General features: G+C 45.8%; 1 protein-coding gene across 14 annotated transcripts in view; it reads left to right on the top strand.

Moving 5' to 3' along the window:
* NPRL3 (NPR3 like, GATOR1 complex subunit) overlaps positions 1-17,275 on the top strand; it is a 45,707-nt gene extending 28,432 nt beyond the window's left edge. For all 14 annotated transcript variants that reach the window (XM_087732167.1, XM_087732181.1, XM_087732168.1 and 11 more), the window contains 5 exons: positions 70-176; positions 1,468-1,597; positions 10,221-10,410; positions 11,575-11,767; positions 17,039-17,275. In XM_087732167.1, the coding sequence (XP_087588293.1) occupies positions 70-176; positions 1,468-1,597; positions 10,221-10,410; positions 11,575-11,767; positions 17,039-17,204 (786 nt within the window). In that variant the 3' untranslated portion in view covers positions 17,205-17,275. The remainder of the gene's footprint in view (positions 1-69; positions 177-1,467; positions 1,598-10,220; positions 10,411-11,574; positions 11,768-17,038) is intronic.
* The last annotated feature ends 2,149 nt before the right edge of the window (positions 17,276-19,424 follow it).

Genomic DNA, 19,424 nt, shown 5'->3' with positions numbered 1-19,424 from the left:
GGAGCTCTTGCTGAGAGTTTGAGTTTTGCTTTTTTGGTCTCCTAATTTTTCCCTGTTTTCTCAATGCAGGTTTTCCAGCTTGCTGCACATCTTGTTTACTGGGGAAAAGCAATTATTATTTATCCGCTCTGTGAAAATAATGTCTACATGCTTTCTCCAAACGCCAGTGTCTGTCTGTAAGTAGAAGGAAAAGGAGTGACTGTAGCAAGAAAATGGTGAGAAGTGCAGATGTGCTTTCCTTCCCTGTCTTACTGGATACAGGGTAGGATCTTTCTTCACATATGAATTTGTTGAGACTGTACAGAACACAAACTATTACATGTGCCTGAACTTGCAAAGCCATATAGAAGTTTGTGTGCGGTAGGGAGGAGCATCATAGCAGATCAATATGCTTCTGCAGTGATGTGGGCCTTGGAATCAATATTTACCCTGTGAAGCTACTTTTACTATTTTTAGTATGCTTGCTCATTGAATGTCCATATCAGAAAGGCTGTACAAACCTGAAGCAATACAGAAACATTTACAAAACAAAATACTTTATGATTAAGTTAAATAAATGAGTGTTTCATAGGACTATCTGTGTACCTGACACACAGCATCACCTGAAATTAATCAGAAGTAGCAAATCCAGGGTAGTGTTGCTATCATTATTGTATTGTTTCATGTGATGGCATTTTATCCTGATACGCCCTCTCACAGATAGAAGGCAATGGGGCCATTTTGAGAGCAGGCAGTGGCAATGCAAGGAAGATGTGGAGGCAGTGGTGGGTATTTTTGCTCTGCTGAAGATTGGCAACCGTTTCTGTGTTGGATTTTGAGATGTTTTTAGAATCTGTGTTGGAACTCAGTTATAGGAAAATAGTTTTAAATCAAAACTTCTGTGATGGAAGTATAAAAATAGGGCTAGAAGGGACCTTGAGGTCATTCAGGAACAACGGTGCCTGTGTCATATGTGGCAGTGCTGTTCTTGAAGACCTTTATAGATGGAAATCCTAAGACAGACAGTTTTCCTAATATTTAACTTGACTCTCCCTTACTTCTGATCAGTCATATTGCTTGTCCTGTCAGCATAGGCAGGGAGAACAGTCACATCTGCAGCTGCATTTTGCATATTCAAAGATTGTGTGTACATCCTGCCCACCCCTGTCTTCTCTTGACTGCCCAATCCCTGTTCCTTTGATCAGAGACCGTGTAGGTCTAGACTTTCAATAATTTTTATTTTTCTCCTATGGATTCCCTCCACAACTTGAATAATGTACTGGAGCTGAATGTAACACCAAGATGAAAGTGCATAGGCTTCTTGCTTACTTTTGCAGGATGCAACATGCCATAAACTATCCTTACTGTTTTTCTAGATCACAGACAATATTTCGTTTGGGAATTGGCACTTCTGTAATGCTTAAATGGATAAATGTTACACTGACCAGCAATATGAAACTGATTTCTGCCTTTATCTCTTTTCTGTAGTTATTCTCCATTAGCAGATGCATTTTCTTGTCAGTTCCGGGGCCACAACTTGCCGTCGATGCTTTCCAAGTTCTCCCTCCCAGTGTCACTCTCAGAGTTCAAGAATCCGCTCGCGCCGCCCGTTCAGGAGGTGAGATGGGGAATGTACAAGAGCTCCTCATTCTCCTGCTAATGAGAACGAGGAATGGTGTTGCTTTTGGAGTACCTAGTCGGGAACCTGTTCTTGCAGGTTTAGAAGTTGCCAATTACTGTGTTTCCAACCATATGATTTGTTTTTCCATATCCACATGCCCAAAAGCTGTGGGGATGTTCAAGATGAAGCTCTGTGGATGCTCTGTGCTAGCAAAGCACAATCCTAAAAGACAAATCAGAATGTTTCTTTTCCTTGAGTGATATAGTAGGGAAAACTGAAACTCCATTTGGTCTGCTGAAAACTGTAATAAATTAGCAGGGCTGAGTGCAAGTCTGTGGATTCCTGACAATCACATTTAATTTTATTATATTCCATCTGCTTTAAGTTCACAATCTGGTTATAAAAGCAAACTGTCTATTCACTTAGTTTTTGATATGAAACTGGAATTATTTAAAAGCTGTTAAAGGAAGTAGACTCAGCATGTAGTCAACAGGAGTCCATGTGTTACAGCATTAGCATTTTAATGTTCATATTTGGGATAATAATACATGGATTTTGGATTTGTGTGCTGTTGTTTTGCTTACACATAGATCGTGGCTTGCGGCATTTCTGGGAACTGGTGAAATGTAAGAAAGAGCTCAATAATGTGGGGTCTCCTAGCTGACACTTACATTCCCAGATGAAGAAGCTTGGACCCCTGAACACAGCTCGTTGCAGCAAAGGGACCATAGGCAGATTTCTTTAGCTGATTTCTTGTAGTGTTGTTTGCTAGCCTTCATACTTTGATGACTTGCTGGCTATATGAATTTAGCCACTGTTCAGATATCTGGAAGATTAACATCAATTGCACACACAGGCACAATTGTGAGAAAATAATTTGCTGTAATTACACGTTGGCAGAGATTATGATCAGAGATAAAGATAACTAATGATGTAGCGTCTAATCCCAATAGTATGTACTGGTCAGCTGCCACCTTGGGAGGCAGGGGAAGAGCCATGACTACTGTTTTGTTAGTACTTCGTTGTAGTTACAGACAAATCTGTGTCCTGAAAATTGGAGATGAATTAATAGCATTAATTTTAGTCTAGCAGCAGTAGCTTCAGGAGGCATTCTTATTCTCAGTACTCCTTTTAGAATGAATTACTTGCCTTCATACTACTTCTTCAATACTTCTGGTTATTCTCAGACATCCTACTTTTCTTTAAAATACACAAATAAAGTCTGCCACTTACTGCTGCCGTTATGCCTTGAAACAACAGTGAGCGATCAACATTAGCCAAAGCTGTTGGAGTGCTAAAATGCCTCTTTTGGAGTGTGCATCTCCTCCCTGATGCTCGCCCGGCCTTGGTGGGCCCTAAAAGTCAACAGCACGGCTTGTTTTCATCATCCATTCAGCGTGTGTGGAAGGATGAAGGATGGTGCTGTGAAAAGCTGTGGAAGTGCTTTCTACAGTTTGAAAAGGGGAGGTGAGAACTGTGGTTGCAGAAGACTTGGGGCCACGTTGGCAAGACATGTGCGTGAAGATGAAGCAGACCACACTGGTGGGCTGTTGTGAGTCATGGCGAGCTCCTTTTTGATAAAGCTAAGCGTGACAGTTCTTGGGGGAGTTTAGTCTAGAGAGAGTTTTTAGATGTTTTCATATCAGTACATTAATGTAGAAAAAGTATTTTCTTCTACTTTGATTTACCTATGTATAACTATGTATTTTTTGTTAGGAACTAGCTTTTTAAGAGAGATTAATCCAATTGCTATCCTGAGATGGTCAGGCTCCAATTGTAATTAACGGAGATCTAGTTGATAGAGCAATTAATCTGATGAAATGCAGGTGGGTTTTTGTTCCGCTGTGCAGTGATAAAAGATGCTGTACTCTGAACTGTAAATACTGTCAAATTGTATTTGCTTTGCCTTTGAAAAAAATTAACAAAGTTTGGACCTTTCACTGTAATTTTGTTCTTTGTGTGCATAGGAGGAGGGGATGTTGGGTTTTTTTAACTTCGAAGATTTTTCACTAGTAGTCTGTTATCTTGTGCTTTTCATCATGGTGACTGTACAGTCTCTATTTCTGAAGGTCATCTGTGCTGGAAGGTCAGTACTGTGGGAAGGGCTGTATTTTCTGCAGCAAATGTTATGGTCTCATGGGGTAGATGCCACCCCATGAGACCATCCCATTTGATTCTTGTCTTAAGCATGGGATTGGCTTCCTCCTTTTGGCACGAGCTTCTGGATGGGCAGAGAATATGGAAGGCATTAATAAAGTCCACGATACAAAATAGGAAAGCTGTTAAAGAGCCCTTCCTCCTGTTTTTATACGAAGTCATACTGCTTGATTTGAAAGAGGACAAAGTTATTTTTGTTTGCTTACTGTTATATGGGTGGAGTTGCTCCATTCCTTTGGGTAGGTGAAAAAAATGTGACACTGGCATTGTTATACTTGGGGTGCTGTGGTAGTTTTTGGCTGGTAGGAGGTACAAACAACCTGCAATACCCTGAGCAAGGACAAGGGCAAGACTGCCTTGAAAGATGGAGTGCACGTCTGCATTCTGGTTTTGGTGTTTCTTTCTTACGTGCTTTGTATTGCCTGTTCCTCATGTGGACCGCTCCTACTCTCGGCGCTCCCTGGGTGGCCAGAAATGGACAGAAAGGGTTAGAGATGATATGACATGGCACCACGTAAGAGCAACTAGGACTAAGACTGAAACTAAGTCTGTCAGGTAGCTAGGAGAGTGGTAGCGAGTGGTGTCTGCCAGGACGGCCAGCGCTCTCAGCGTACCCTGTGCTAGAGGCAGGAATTTTTCTTGAGCCCATCTTCTTGATCTCATTTCTTGCCTGTGATGATGAGCAGTATACTGCAGTTGAACTCTCTGGTCACTGTATATCTGTCAGTGGTCTTGTGCTTATAATTTGCAAAGTTTTTGGTATTCGTGTAGTGATTTCTATGCTAGCTTCCCTTTTGCTGTGTTAAACCTGCCTTGCTTGGATAGCAATGTTGCAGCAGTGTGAGGATGCACCTACGCCTGCAGCTGAGCTGATCTAACGATATCTTGGTGCTGCTGAGAGAAGGAGGCCCTGTTTTTCCTTTCCACTCTCAGGTGTGTGCACACATGCCTTCCTCCTTTCCATCTTCCCTTTACGCTAGAGTGCTGGCTCCTGTCCAGCTTGACTCTATTCACTTAACTCGTTTCAGCCGCACTAGTTTTCTGCCAGGTTAGCAGGTGGAATTCGCTCAGGGGGAGATCCAGCAAGCTCCAGGGCTGGCGCAGAACGAGGGAGGCACTTCTGCAGTTGGGGATGTGAGTGAGGAAAGCAGAATCTACTTTCCTCTTTTCACGGTGGTGAGGTGTCTGTTAGTTCCACTGTGCTGTGTGGTGCCACCCGGGCTTGCCGCAATCCAATGCAGCCTGGGACTGTCCTGAACAGCAACCAGTTTAGCTCATGCTGCTGGTGCTGGATCTCACCAGGGTGCGGCCATGGCGGGAGGAGATCCTGTGAGCTGATAAAACAGGGGAACTCATCTTCCCTTTTAGTGTTTTTACTGGGGAAAAAAAGCAGTTTGCATCTCCTCTACCCTGACCCCAAAGAAGCTGTCCTTCCTTCTGCTGCCCATGACTTTTGGTTCCTGTCCCTGTGCTCTCCTTTCACATGCGTGGCACAGCCTTGATGTGACCGTAGAGCACACCAGCGTGGAGCTCTGGTGGTGTTCAGTGTGGTGCACACCCCTTCATAACCTGTGAAAGCACAGAAACATTCGGTGATCTAAAACCTTTAGCTCCACACACATTCATTGACAGACTATGTGTATTAGGCACATGCTGGAGAACTGGAGCTGCCGCATGGGAATGCTTTAACGTGCTTTTCCGTGCAAGGCTTTCTTCATACGACATCAAAGTTTCTTCACCCAGCTACTCTGCACTGTTTCTTTGCAAACCAAGAGAAAGGGATAATGCTCGTGGCTTCCCCTCCTCCGTGCATTATCGCCTCAGCTAGTTCATCTCTTTCAGAAGAAGGTCTAACATCTCTCTACCCTGCCTTGAGGAACAAACATGGACTGGCAGGGGGCATCTTTCCACCTGTAAGGTAGAAGGAGTGTACCTCAGTGAACGAGATGTCCCATTTCCTTCCTGCATCCCCTTCACTACGGTAGCTCCTTATCATAATGAACATTGTTATTATTATTGTAGTTATCTAATTCTGCCTCGATGGGGCTAGGATAACTGCGGAAAAAAACAGATGGGAAAGTATGACAGCTGCGCTAAACAAAATATGTTTAATTTTTCACTTTTGTTTTAATAAGTCTGGCCATCCTGTTGGGAGTAAGGCACCGGTAGATGAGGCCTCTGCCTTATGCATCCAGAAAACGTGCTGTGCTTTGTGTAACAGCTCGGTGGAAAATGAGCACATATGTCAGGGGATGGGAGTGGGAGGAGAACTGCATGCAAATACTGAATAGGCAGTTGTGTCTTCCGAGAGACACGCTGCAAATGGGACCGTTCTGCTGGGCATCTGGAAGGCATTAAGAGTCACGGGAGCTTTTGTTGGCAGAGGTATGGAAGTAGTATTAAGGTGCATTTATATTCAGTTGGACTAGGTATAAAATCAAGGATTTTCAGTGTCGCAAGTTAAATATGGCTTTCTAGGCCTAAATGGAGGGAATGGTTAAGCTCTCAGCAAAGTGAGAATTCAGAGCTATTACATAATGATTAAAATGGCAATATTAGACCATAAATGTTTTGTTCTACATTAATAGGGGTCTTCAGAGTCTGTTTTCTGCAAAATAGGAAGAAGTTTCAATAGCTGATCTGTTCGGCATGGTTTGAATGATAAAGAAAGGTAACACATTTCAGCAAACATCCGTTTACCCCAGCGACTTTGAAAGTGCTATCCTACTGAGCCAAGGCAGCGCTTAGTTCTCAAGTCAGGCCTTGCAGAGTCCGTATGTCAAATAACTAGTTAATCCAGACAGGAGAAAGGGGACTTGTATACTTTGGCGGGCAAAACAAGCTGTGTTTTAGCTAAGAGTGTATCCTCATGTAGTGAGAAACAAGCTAGGATTGAGTGCTTCTGGGTCACCGTTTTCCCTTCCCTTTCCTGAACCTGTCGCTGGTCCCAGTTATCTCGGTGTTTTCTGTAGCTTTTTAGGCCTGGGAATGAAACAGCCTTAAAGAACCCTTGCAGGAAATGCGTTTTATTTAACACGTTACTCAAGAGTTTTACAAACGCTCCCTTTGATTCCCAGAGGGAAGAGAAGAATGAATGCTGGATCTTGTCCCTCTGAGACTTGGGGCTGAGCTTTCCTCTGACTGTCCCAAACTGCCCAGATGGGCTGACGTATAGTGCCCATGTTTTCAGAAGCTAATGCGTCTTCTCTGCTTTTGTCAATAAGCACAAAGCAATATATTGTTACCAACGCCTTCTCTGTCGCCTTGCATGACAACACGCTCTAACTTCGCCCAGGGCCTGCTGCGCCGCGAGATGGGGAGAAAAAGGGGACGGCCACGGGCTGATCCGTGCCAGCGGGAGCGGTCCAGATGCTGCGGCAGACGGGACCCCCTCAGAGCAGACTGGAAAGAGGCAGCATGGGGAGGCGGGAAGGATGAAAGAAATATGGATGAAATTTAGAGTTGATTGTTAGTTAAATTAAGCAATGAAAAATGTTTCCTTTTATATTACCATCACAGTCCTGGTGTTTCAGCCAAAAAAGGCTGGCTATGGCTTCCTACAGTGCCAGATGACGACTGAGTGAGGGGAGGCATCCTGGGACTGAAGCGTACCCTTGCCTGGGAAGCTACTCTCAGCCCTTTTTGGCTTCATAAAGGAGCCCAGCTAATCAACTAGACTGAGACCAATCACCAAGATAACCCCAAGATACCTCCGAGGGAGGAAGGGCATTTCCAACAGCCAGAGCAGCACAGGTGGTGCAGGGAAGCCTTCTCTCCTGCAGACCTGTCTGTAAGCTCCATCAAGAGGAGCAGATGGAGAATGGATGTAAATTCAGTGTTCGTGTCCAGAGACAAGCAGCAGAACATACTAGCAAAGCCTCTGCTAGACCTTATCTGTGAAAACACTTGCTGCTTTTGGTAAGAAATAGGTTTAAACCTGGAAAAGGTATTTATGTGTGGGCAGGACAAAGTGGAAGTGGTGGTATGAGGCATGTGTGCAGTGACGGCACAAAGCGCACCGCTTTGGGCATGGTGCAGGACACTGCATCGCTTGGGTTTTTTTCTAGGACTGGATTTTAAGAGGTACCAAATTCCCACTGAAGTCTAGCTATTATAGATAACCATCAATGATCATCATTCTCTCTTATCTAGAGATGATTGTTCAGGCTCACTTCAGTAAGGAAGAACAGTTTTCTCTAGTTTTCGAGTTAGTCACAGCCGATCCCCAGCTTTCCCACTTATGGCACAAAGGCATTTGGCAATTGCTGTACAACGTTACAGTTGTAAAGCTGTAACACCACTTTTGCCTGGCTTCTTGTTCCGCTGAGCCATAGCTGCTGTCTCAAGGGTGGCTTTCTAACTATTTGCACAAGAGCGTAGAGGTGAAGGTGCGTATGCAGAATTAGAGAGTGTGGGATAAGACTTTCCACGCACACAGAGCTGTAACAAAAGCAACTGGATATTTTTGTAATTCATGAAACCACCAAAGTGACCAGTGGAGGCTGGTATAGGTCAGGCCCTACCTGGCAGATTCTGCAGGTCTGGTAGAGCCTGTCTTACTGTCTCCTTGAATTGCCTTGGATTTTTCCAGGGTTATTTTGTGCTGTGAAATGTGCAGACCTCTTTTGTTTGATGTGAAACTAGCTAATCAGACATCTCTGTGTGCCAACAGGTTGGAAATTTAAGTAAAATATATGAGACATCTTTCCATCCAGGCCCTGCATCTGGAAGGAAGGTTTTTAGTAACGTAATCACTGGAGTAAGCCTCCTCTCTCTTCCAGGATGATTTCAGGTGTTAGCAGAACACTATGCATTTGGTATCTTTTGCCAGCCTTCCTCTTCTGTAGATTTTCTGTTAAACATGTTAAATGAATTATGGCTTTTCCGAAAAAAAAAAAAAAAATCTGTTTGAAGGCGATCCCAGATAATATGTTTTAAGATTAAAATCCATTCAGCCCCCAAAAGTGGTAATCCCTGAAAAGACAGGGTGTGGGTCTGTCTGCAAACAGGAGATGTTTCTTTTGTGATTTGATAGCAGAGGAGGAGCTGAGAATCAAAAGATTTATGGAAAAAGGAAAAGTATGTGGGCTGATGAACTTTGGTTTGGGGCTTTTATTGAGATTTGGCCCGTTATCCTGATGATTAATACAGCAGAGCTAGCTTCCTTCTCAGAGCCTGAGCTCATTCTGCATGTGTTTCTCTCACCAAAACAGTGTTGGTTGCTATGAAATCCCCAAACAGCTTTTGTCAGTGAATCAGTGTTTTCAGAGCCGTTAGCTAAGGGAAGGGTTGCCTGCAGTGATATGAAAAGGCTTTTTGTGCAGAAATTCAGACACGATGATGTGTTTTGCATGCTCCTCCAAAACTCCTGAAAATAGGCCATGCCAAGAACCTACAAACGCTTGTCCCTCGCTCTGCCCGTTGCTTTCAGCATCGCTCTGGGGACATTGTGCGGGGCTTCAGCTGCTGGAACACAAAGGTGTTGTGCAGGTTTGTTTAATGTGAGCGTCATCTCTCTGTTGAAACTCTTGCCTGTCTGCACCCTTTTAACCTAGGTGCCTTTATAAGCTTGGCCTGCCCCATTATTGCAGGATGGCGAGCAAATGGGGGATATTAACCCTTTGCATTGAGAGGGGACTCCTTGGCAGCGGCAGGCTGCTGTCTCTTGCCAAGGTTTCGGCTGCTGTTAGCGCTGTTTCTGCATCACTGAGTCCTGGCAGGGCTCTGAGCTCTGGAGGCTCCCATGGTTTTGCAGCAATTTCCCATCTGACGGCAAATGTCTCCTACTTCTGGGCACCTGTCTTGGTTGCTTCAGCTCTGCCTCGTCACCCTGCCCTTTCTCTGGGTTTCTAGGGGAACCTGCACTTTAATCTGACTACTCTGGGATTAACCCTTCAGTGATTAGTGACGTTAGTGGGCCTCGTTTAGAAACCAAGCATCTCAGGGCTCACACTGTTGGGCCTTGGGCATCAGGGCCTGATTCGTTTCCCATGTCTGGTCTCTCAAAAGGAAGACTATCCCATTTTTTTAGCACCTACTAAACTTGTTTTGTTAAAAGAGGACCGAACAGATCCCTGTGGTGTTGTATGGCTACATTTGTATGGCTAAAGCATTATGTGGTGAGGGCGTTCAGCTGCTCTGCTAGAACATAGCAGGTGCTGGGGCTACGGCGAGGGTGCAGGGCTGGTTCGTTTGAGGACACTGGCTCTGCTGGTCAGTGTTGCATAAAGACATGTTGATCATTAAAGGTTTGATTATAGCCTAAGCGTCCACAAAGGCTCTGGGTGTAATGAACATATGTGCCTGGTCACCTTTTTATGATTGGAGAAGAGATAAAACTGTTGTGCGGGGTGGAAAGCATTTCTCCTTGTGACTTCTTAGTCACAAAGCCTAACCTTTGTGCATTGTTTTCCTCCTGTATTTTATTTCATGGGTGTTTAATACCTCATTTCTCACTCTGCAGACTCAGCTCATTCAAATGGTGATATGGATGCTCCAACACCGGCTTCTTATTCAGCTTCACACTTACGTCTGTCTGATGGTGCCACCAAATGAGGAGGATTTCCGAGCCCAAGATGAAGACATGCCCTTTACTGCCAGAGTTGGAGGCCGAAGTTTAAGCACCCCCAATGCTCTCAGCTTTGGTTCTCCAAGTATGAGCACATTTTTCTCTGCTGTTCAGACTACAGCCCACTTCTAGAGCTTCCCTTAGCAATGCCTAGGGTAATCAGGCCTCGGTAACAAGACAACTTGTCTTTGCTGGAGTGCTTGCTAATTACGTTCAGCCCTTCTTAAACTTAAGAGTTGGGCATTGGTGAAAGTCTTAAGGGCTATTAGACCTTAACGTCTTGTTTTTAAAAACAAGTAGTGCTTTGTAATTTGCCTAGTTCTTATTTGGTCATGTAAAATATTTTTATTTTGTCAGAGGTGTACTTTTATTTTTTCGAGGTAACTTCCTACTTCCTTGCTGTACTCAGAAGTAACCACTATGTTCCTCTGGCTGCACCGCTGTTACTGCATGAACTTTGGTTTTCAGGAGAGGAAGAAAATTTTGAGAATTTGTTTCAAACGGCATCGGTTTCTGTGGGCTGCAGAGCCACCTAAGTTGATGCAGAGCTAGCTGTTGTTCTCACAAATGGTTGATTTCTGTTTATGTCTCCTGATTTCTTTAATTTCCTCAGTGCTATTCTTCAGGGTGATTCCAGGAAAGCATTTTTTCAAGATTATAAATGAGATACAGTGTTGAAATCCCCAAACTTTCCTGCCTGTGCTGCTATGAGCAGCATTCTCAGAACGCCACTGGGGTTGGATATTGGGAGAGATTCTCTGTACAACTTTCAGCTTTACAGAAGTCATGAATTAGGGCAGAAATCTTGGAACGTGAGTCAGATAAGTCTGCGATCTGCTTATTCTGGCTCTCACACAAGAGGATATTGCTTCTTGGCCTTTCTTTCTGCTTGCTCCCACCTTCTGTGCTGTTAGGCTTTTCATGTTACCACTTCACGGTATTCCAGCAGAGCTGGCTGGGAATTTTTTCAGATGTTTTTTATGGACTGTTTATGGTCTCCAGCAGTACAGTTTTCCACATAAATTGATGACTTTGTTGAAACATTTGACTTTCCCATTGAGAAAATCGCTGTGTTGTCATATGACTAATTGCAGATAGATGTAGCATTTCGAGAGCCACTTTCTTTGCTCTACAAATCTGAAGGGATTATTTGGAAAGACTGCATAGAAACAGCCTGAACTGATAATCTTTGCATCATTATGCTGAGGAATATAAAAATTCTGTGTCTCTTTCTCTCTTCCCCTGATAGCTAGTAGTGATGACATGACTCTGACAAGCCCTAGCATGGATAATTCCAGTGCTGAGTTGATACCTGGTGGGGACTCACCCCTAAATAAAAGGATGACAGAGAATCTCCTAGCAAGCTTGTTGGAACATGAGCGGGAAGCTATCCTTAATGTCCCTGCTGCCCAAAATCCAGAAGATCTTCGCATGTTTGCAAGGTAGGAAATGATGAGTGCAGAATGTAATCTTTTTTTCTTGTCCTTGCTGTTTTATTGAAGGATTGGTATGGACTCTGAGCAAATTCCGTTAGCTTGGGGTTTTGGAGGATAAATTCTTTTGGGTTTGTTCCCCTTATACCTATTTCATCTGTGCACATCAGTTTTTGACAAAAACTAATATATGTGTCACAAGAACACTTGTTAACAAAGAGTCCTGGATGTGTGAAGGAGCATCAGGGCGTAAGGTTGGACAACAGGGACTTGACTGTTTGCCTGCCAGTTTTCCTGTGTCCACACATGGTAGACGTAAATCTGCACAGCCTGAAAAAGCCTTCTGAGCATGCAAAGCAAAGATGCAGTCATGCTGATGCTGTCATTTTGTGTCCGTTGATATTTCCAAGCCAGCTATCCTATATTGTAAGGTTTGTAAACTCCCTGCAAACATGAGACAGGGAAAAAGAGCATCAGATGCAAAGCCAGCCTGAATACTTTTACAGACCAGTCTACAAAGGTTTCAAGGTCTGTTTTGCAGAGATGAGCTGCTCATTACATTAGGTTAAGTTAGGTTAAAGTCATTAGGATGTGTGATTAGTAGCACCCAGTTTTGTTGTTACAAATTTCAACACAACAAAAATATGCAAGATGCGGTTCTGCACATGGTAAAAAGCAGAATGACTTCCTAACCAGCCATCTGGGAAAAAGGTGTAGGGGAAAATACTTATTCTTCCTAAGCATTTCAAAACACAGTGGCATCACTGGAATGCAACTTTCACTGGTTTTCATACTTGTGGAGCAGAAAACCACCTGAGGCAAGTACTGCAGCTTTTCCTATACTTCCCAGATTCAGTTGGTAATCCCCTGAAAACCAGGTTCTCGCCCTAGGATGGATATAGTCAAGTAGTGTAGAGAAACTGTAATAGCAAGAAAATACTTTTCTTGTCTGTGGCAAAGTTTGCAGCTATGCTGTGCTCAGGTATTTTCACAGAGCTCTCCCAAGCTTGTGGGTAGTTACTGCTCTCTGAATTACTCGTCTCCTTCTCCATCTTCCGTAAACTGTTCAGAGGATGTTCCCTGATTGAGAGGCAACACATTGGCCATTAGCGCACTTTGAAATGTTTTTTCCTCGTTACCAGATAAGTTGTTAGGAAACCAGTGAGAAAGGAAAGTAAAAACCAAATCATCATTGGTGATATCTTAAGACAGAATTTGTGGGGGATGCTTTGGGCCAGTTTAGTGGCAATGCAGATTCTTTTAGTTATCCTAGGGAGAGGAAAGGATTTCATGATTGCTCCCCTATCACTTCCCTCATCTGGGTAAAACACCCATTTGAAAGCTCTGGAATTGCAGATGCAAAAAATTACTTCGATTTTTTTCATGAAATGAGCTGTCTTAATGATGTTTATTTTGCAGTTTGCTTGTGCACCAGGTTCTTTTGCAGATCCCCAGGATGGCTTTGCTAAGTCTGAATTTCCATTCTTCTACAGATTGAACTGACAACTGCATAGCTTACTCTTAAGTCAACAGTGAGGAAGAGAGAAGATACGATAAACAAATGGGTCCTATGGGTAGGATGCTGGAGTGTACAAATAGAAATGTTTATGCAAGATGCTCTGGGTTGCTGGTGGCTTTATGAGACACCGTAACTTGGAGGTTGTGGGTGTATTTTCTCTCTTTTTGTGCTGTAAACCATCAGAGATGAGTGTCTGGGTAAACCTATTGCTCTGAATGAAAGTGTAACCAATTGTGGAGAAGCCATTGCAGTGAACGAGCTGATCTCCCTCATTACCCTAGTACAGGTTACTGCGTCAGCTCTTCTTTTTGCTTCGTTTTGAGGAATAGCAGCCTAATGAGGGCTGTGCTGTGGCAAATAGCTCTGCTGTATCAGCTGCCTCCCAGAACAAACTCCTGCTAGAAATGCAGGGTTAGTGCACTAAATACACTGCAACTGCCCTTCCAAGGATAGTTGTGTGTGCACACAAAGGGACGGGCTATTTTCAGCAGAGCAATAAAGTTCAGCCCGATACATTTTCTTGTGTCTATGCCTCTGAACGCCTGTTATTCATTAAACAGATGGCAGAAGGAGCTTGTGCCTGTCCATTGCTATGCACAGCCGGTATTTGCAAAGCAGAAACCTTAAGGGGAAACAAGGCATACTGAAGCTTGGCTCCAGCATTGGCTGCATTAACCCTCGGAACGTTGAATGGGAATGGAAATCCAAGTTCTTTCCTTAGGTGCTGCTGGAGCAGGGTTGGCATGTCCTTCCAGAAGGAAACTTGAGAAGGCGGCAGGTTCTTTTTGAGCTAGATCTTTGGTAATGTACACAAAGTGTTCCTCATTGCACATTAAGCAGTACTTTTAAAGACAGTTTGAGGCTTCACTGATGGCTTCTCTCCCAAGCCATGGGTGTGGAATCACTTTCAGGATTTTTTTTTCTTGCTCTTAGACTGGGAGATGGAGGTTCTTTACTCCACTGAGGAATGCTCATTGGCGGCACTAAGCTGTGGACAGTTCTGCTCCATCCTCAAGCAGTGCTGGTGGAAGGGATATCTCCTTGGCCAGAAATAAGCTAATTTTATTTGCATGACTAGCCTGAGACAATCCTTTTTTTTTTTTTTTTTTTTTCTCCAGTGTTTAAGAGCACTGTATTGCTGTTACAGGGGTAGCTCTTGTAACGTGAAGAGGGGAGAACAGTGATGAGCAATGAAAAGCAATAATTTTCCGTCGCCATACCTGGATCTGGAAGCGCACATCTGTCAACAGACGTATCTGTGCAGCTTCAGAGGGACTCAAATGCACTGTTACTGCCCCAAGAAGTGCATCTCGTGTCCCGTTTGGGTCCTGTAAATGTTCACAGCTCAAAAAGGCGAAGGTAGTGCCCGTCTTTGCTGGAGCTGTGAGCCCCAAGTTACAGCTTTGTCGATTCTAGCTGGACTTTTGGGAAAACTTCTTCCCCGGGAGGGTGGTGCAGCTCAGGACAGATTACACAGGCATGTGGGGGGATCTCCATCCTTGGAGGCTTTCAGAGCTTGGCTAGGAAAAGCTACAGCGTTGGCAGTAGTCCTGCTGGAGCAGGATGCTGGACTAGACTTTGGAGGTGTCTTCCAGCCGGCATTTTTGTGATATTCTTTAATATCCTCTCTAACTTTTATTGGAGTGGAAAGTATTTCATCTTGACCAGTTACAAATCCAGACTCTTTGAATATAGGATGGATTTATTTATTGGAAAACTCCTGCTTAGTCTGCATTGCTGTTGAAAGCCAGGTCGAACTAATTGCACAGAAGACAGCTGTGCCAGGAGGTGAGAGCATGGGCAATCACAGCGAGCAGATTTATAGAAGGGAGGGAATACGTAGCTTTCAAAATCTTCAGAATCACTTTTTGAATCGTGATGCAAGTTACAAGATACAAAAAGTACTGTTAATACCTCAGGGAGCAGTCTGGGTTTGACACATGCACACACAAACCCACCCCGTCCCTGCTAACGCCCACTTCTCAGTGCACTGGTTGCCATCGGCCCGGGGAAGGAAGCCAATTAGCCTGATTTAAATACCCAGTGGGAGATACTGCAAAAGGTGAATGCACAGCCTAGATAGCGGAAAGGTAAATACGATGGGAGCTTGTCTGTCTGTCTGTTTGTACTGCAGGTACAGAGATGTAGCAATTATGTTCTACATAATGGTGCCAGCTTGAGAGCTGGGAGATGACCGTCAGAGCAGAAGGGAGTTTGCAGTGTGCTGGGGGCTGCCTGCAGGGATGAGGCAGTGAGGTTCCCGGCTCCGAGCTTACCTACAGCTGTTTGGGGAACGAGAGGAGGGTGAGGAGGGACATGGCAAGTTAAGAGAGCAGAGAAGCACAAATAGCAGTCTACTGGAGGTAGAACCAACTCTGTGCAGTGTAGAGGGAGGGTGCGATGGAGGAGGCTTGTTGCACAGTGACTCCTTTCCAGTCACCCATGAAGGGTAATGGGTGCCAGGAGTGCCTAGCCTGAGCAGCAGAAGACAGCCAGGCAAATGTCCGTCCTTCAGGGGAAGCGTGAGAGGCCTCATCCTACTGCCATGTGAAAACAGGAATGCCCTAAGGGATATCTGGTGTCTTTTGAGGGCTGTTGTGCATGAAGACTGTATGAATGAATTGGAAAACAGATCTTGTCATCTCCACTCATTTTTACTGTCAGTTGGCATGAAGCAGGAGGCCAGCATATTCCTAAACTGCAGATGGCAGAAGCTGCTGAAGCGCAGAGCGGAGTGTGATGTGTGACACATGCGGACGCACATCTGTCTGTGGAGCTGGGGGAGTGATTCTGGCATATGCGTTTGGGCCCGGACGGGTAGGAGCGTTTGAGTGACACGTGCAGTATGGTTCCTATGTTTGGGAGGTTGTTAAGACAATTAAGAGACTGAGCAGCAAACTCTACCTCTGTCTGGAGGGCTGGCTTGGTCCTACGGCCCTGCAGGGTCTCTGGGGAACAGGTCCTCAGCAGTCGGGGGCTTGCTGCAGTCATTTGTCTTAGACCCGGCCGTGATTGCCTGTGCAGGGCCGAGGTTACCTGATGTCTGTAGCATGTTGGTGCCCAGCAAAGGGGTATCTGTGTCATGTCTATTTAAAGAGAGCTGGGAATTCGAGAAGTCAGTGTGGGTTTAGCTTAGACTTCAGGATTTTGGGGCTCTTTGAGGGCTTTATAACTCCCAGCACTTCTCTGTGGTGCCTGTCATCAAAATTTCCATCTCCCTGTTGTGACTGCTCCACCTACCCCAAGCTGACCAAACTTCAAGAGTGCATGACCTGTAGTTACCAAGCCCCCTGGGCTGCTGTGAGGGAAAATATGCTCTTAATTCTAAAAGCAAGTGTAGGTACCGAGGCCCCTGATGCAGAGCTGTGACAAAGGGCAGTGTAGACCCAAGTAAGAGAGGGCAGAAGTAAATCTGCCCCTTCCTGACTTCTTAAGGCTTGTTGGCACTTGTGGTTCCTTGCTTTATGGAGTTAAAACTATGTTGAAAATTGACAATCTTAGGAAATGCCCCAGGCTAAGAAACCTTTTGCTACAAGGAGGACCTTTGCAAAGCCCTGAGGAGGGGGAGTCCCCTGCTTTTCCAGGGGATTTCTGTGCTAGGCATGCCTAAGGTAAGACCCGATTTAATTCACTTTTCATGTAAATGAGGGACACAACCCAAACACCTTCTGATTTGCGTCCCATGGGAGAGGAAACCTTGAGTTCTCGCTGCGTGCACTTGCTTTTGGCCTACGTGCCTCCCTTGCTCTCTTTCCCTGCAGGCTGCTGCACTATTTCCGAGGCCGACACCATTTGGAGGAGATCATGTACAACGAGAACATGCGTCGCTCCCAGCTGCTGATGCTGTTTGACAAATTCCGCAGCGTGCTGGTGGTGACCAGCCATGAGGACCCCGTCATTTCAGTTTTTCAGTCTCTCTTAAAGTGACTCTACCGGCAAAGGAAGGGAACCTGCTACATTCTCCATACTGATAGCCTAAAAGATGCCTAAAAACTCAAGGAGGTGGTTTCAGTTCCTTCTTGCCATGTGACATAGAGCAGGTTCTCCCCCTCCGTGCCTCGGTTTCCCATCTGCTCCCTGTGGTGACAGCTGAGGACGTTCTGTGTGAGGGCTCTGGGGCCTGCTGCAGCACAGCACGCGCTTGCTCGGTCTGGATTCCTGCCGCGCCACGTTCACAGCACGGGAGCTGCCGGTTCGCAGCCCTTCCCTGACCCTGCTCCCTCCCCAGGCCTTGTGACAGCGGGCCAAGGACATTTCCACTGCAGCATTATTGACAGTACTTCACCTTTGGGTGGACGCTGGTGCATCAGAAGTGCTTTCTCTGCTCTCCAACAACATGGCTGCTGGGTCATTCAGCCGCGAGCACCGTTTGCAAGCAGCCTGTCCCCATGGCAGAGCGCGCACGGCCTCTGCTCAAGGGCAGAGGGAGTTGGCCTGGCTTTTAGGGAAATGTCCCTGGGCGCTGAGGAATTCTGTTTGATCACCGTTATCTGGCAGCAGGGAGGACACAGGTTGGAAGGCAAAGTATCACAACTAAAGAGATTCATGAATGAGAATGACTCGCTTCCTGTGTTACAGCTTATTATTTCCTCTCCCCAGCATCCTTATTACCAAGTGTCTGTTGGAGCACGGCTGTCACCAAGCAGCCTACGTGTTTGCGGGTTTTCAGGGTTTCCAGTTGTTGACTGGGGGTGGAGTAGGGAGCTTGGTTGTTGAGCAGGACTGAAATTAGCTGGGCAAGCTGCTAGTGCATGGCCATATTAGTTCCATGCAGCCAGCAACTGGTGCTAAGGGCACTCAGACTTGTCCCCCGGGCCTTGTTTTGTTCCTCCCGTCCCCTCCCTGCAAGCATGGCTGTGGCTGCAGGGAACCAGACTGGGAACCTGGCCGGGGTTAAAGCTATCCAGCTGAAAAACAAGATACAGCCTTTACATGGCTGCATTTGCTAATCTGGTTCAGGACTGCTCCTCCAGCCGTGCTGGGACTAGAACCAGAGGCGACAGCCCCGTTTCTGCGGACAGGAGGAGCTTGTGCCAGCGCACCCCTCACAGCTGCTCACTGCTCTGTGCTGTGTACCCAGGGAAGGGCAGGGGGGAGACCTTCACCTCCATGGTGGCAGCTTCCAGGGCTGTGTGTTGTTAAAAGACTGTCAGGCTCCTTCTTAAGACCTTCCCTTGTACCACACACACAAGCTGGAGTTTTTCCCAGAGTTGCAGGCTCTCGCAGAGCAGCTTCATTTGCCGACACAAACTGGGTGAAACTGTGAGCTTTATGTAACTTATCTACCACCAGCAAGGCACAGTCGCGCCGGGGGAGCCCGGTGTCCACTGTGCACCAGACACCCAGTGACAACTCACGGTCCCTTTGGCGAGTCTTCCCCCGCAGCTGCGAGCAGGGATGTTATAGGAGAGCAAGAGCAATATCCGACCTGAAAATCAGATCAACGTTGCTGCAGGGCCCCAGTCCCAGCCAGCCCCCAGCAACTGCATCTCAAGGTGAGCTGCTGAGATCGGCATAACAAGGGCTCTTCAGAAGGGGCCAAATGAGGTTTTTTTCATGTGATGGGGACAAGGGTTTTGAAAAACTTGAGCTTTCTTCTTGCATATGAATCCTAAGGTGTGGGGGGGGTGTCCTTGTCACCCTTCAGACTGCCAGCATGGTCGCAGTTCTGCGGGTTCTGCCCTAAATCCTAGAGGTTTTGTCCCCCCCATACCTCATGGCAGGCTGCAGCATCGCAGAAGTCTCAGCATCGGTGCTTTCTCTCTGTTGGGGTTCACACAGTGGGAAGTTTTGAACTGGTCTCAAAAGCAGCTGGGAAAACACAAAAACCATTCTGGTTCTCTAAGCTGGGTGTTATAGACTGGTAAAGGTTGGAAGGGGTCTCCGGAGGTCTTTTGTCCAAACCTTTGCTCAAAGAGAATGTGTTGGATCAGGTCACTCAGGAGCTTGTCCAGCAGAGGTCTGAATGTCCCACAGCTTGGGCCCCTGTTCCAGTGTTTGACCACCCTCATGGGGAAATTTTTTTCCATACAGCTAATGAGAATTTCCTGTTTTCCAGCTTGTGCCCATTGCTTCTCATCCTGTCTGACAAAGGCCTGGCTCTGTCTTCTCTGTACCCTCCCACTAGGTAGCTGTAGACAACAGTAA

This window comes from Nipponia nippon, unplaced genomic scaffold (genome assembly GCF_047370975.1).
Source record: "Nipponia nippon isolate SJK-2023a ecotype South Korea unplaced genomic scaffold, ASM4737097v1 scaffold_5, whole genome shotgun sequence".
NCBI lineage: Eukaryota > Metazoa > Chordata > Aves > Pelecaniformes > Threskiornithidae > Nipponia > Nipponia nippon.
This window is presented reverse-complemented; position numbering and strand designations above follow the sequence as displayed.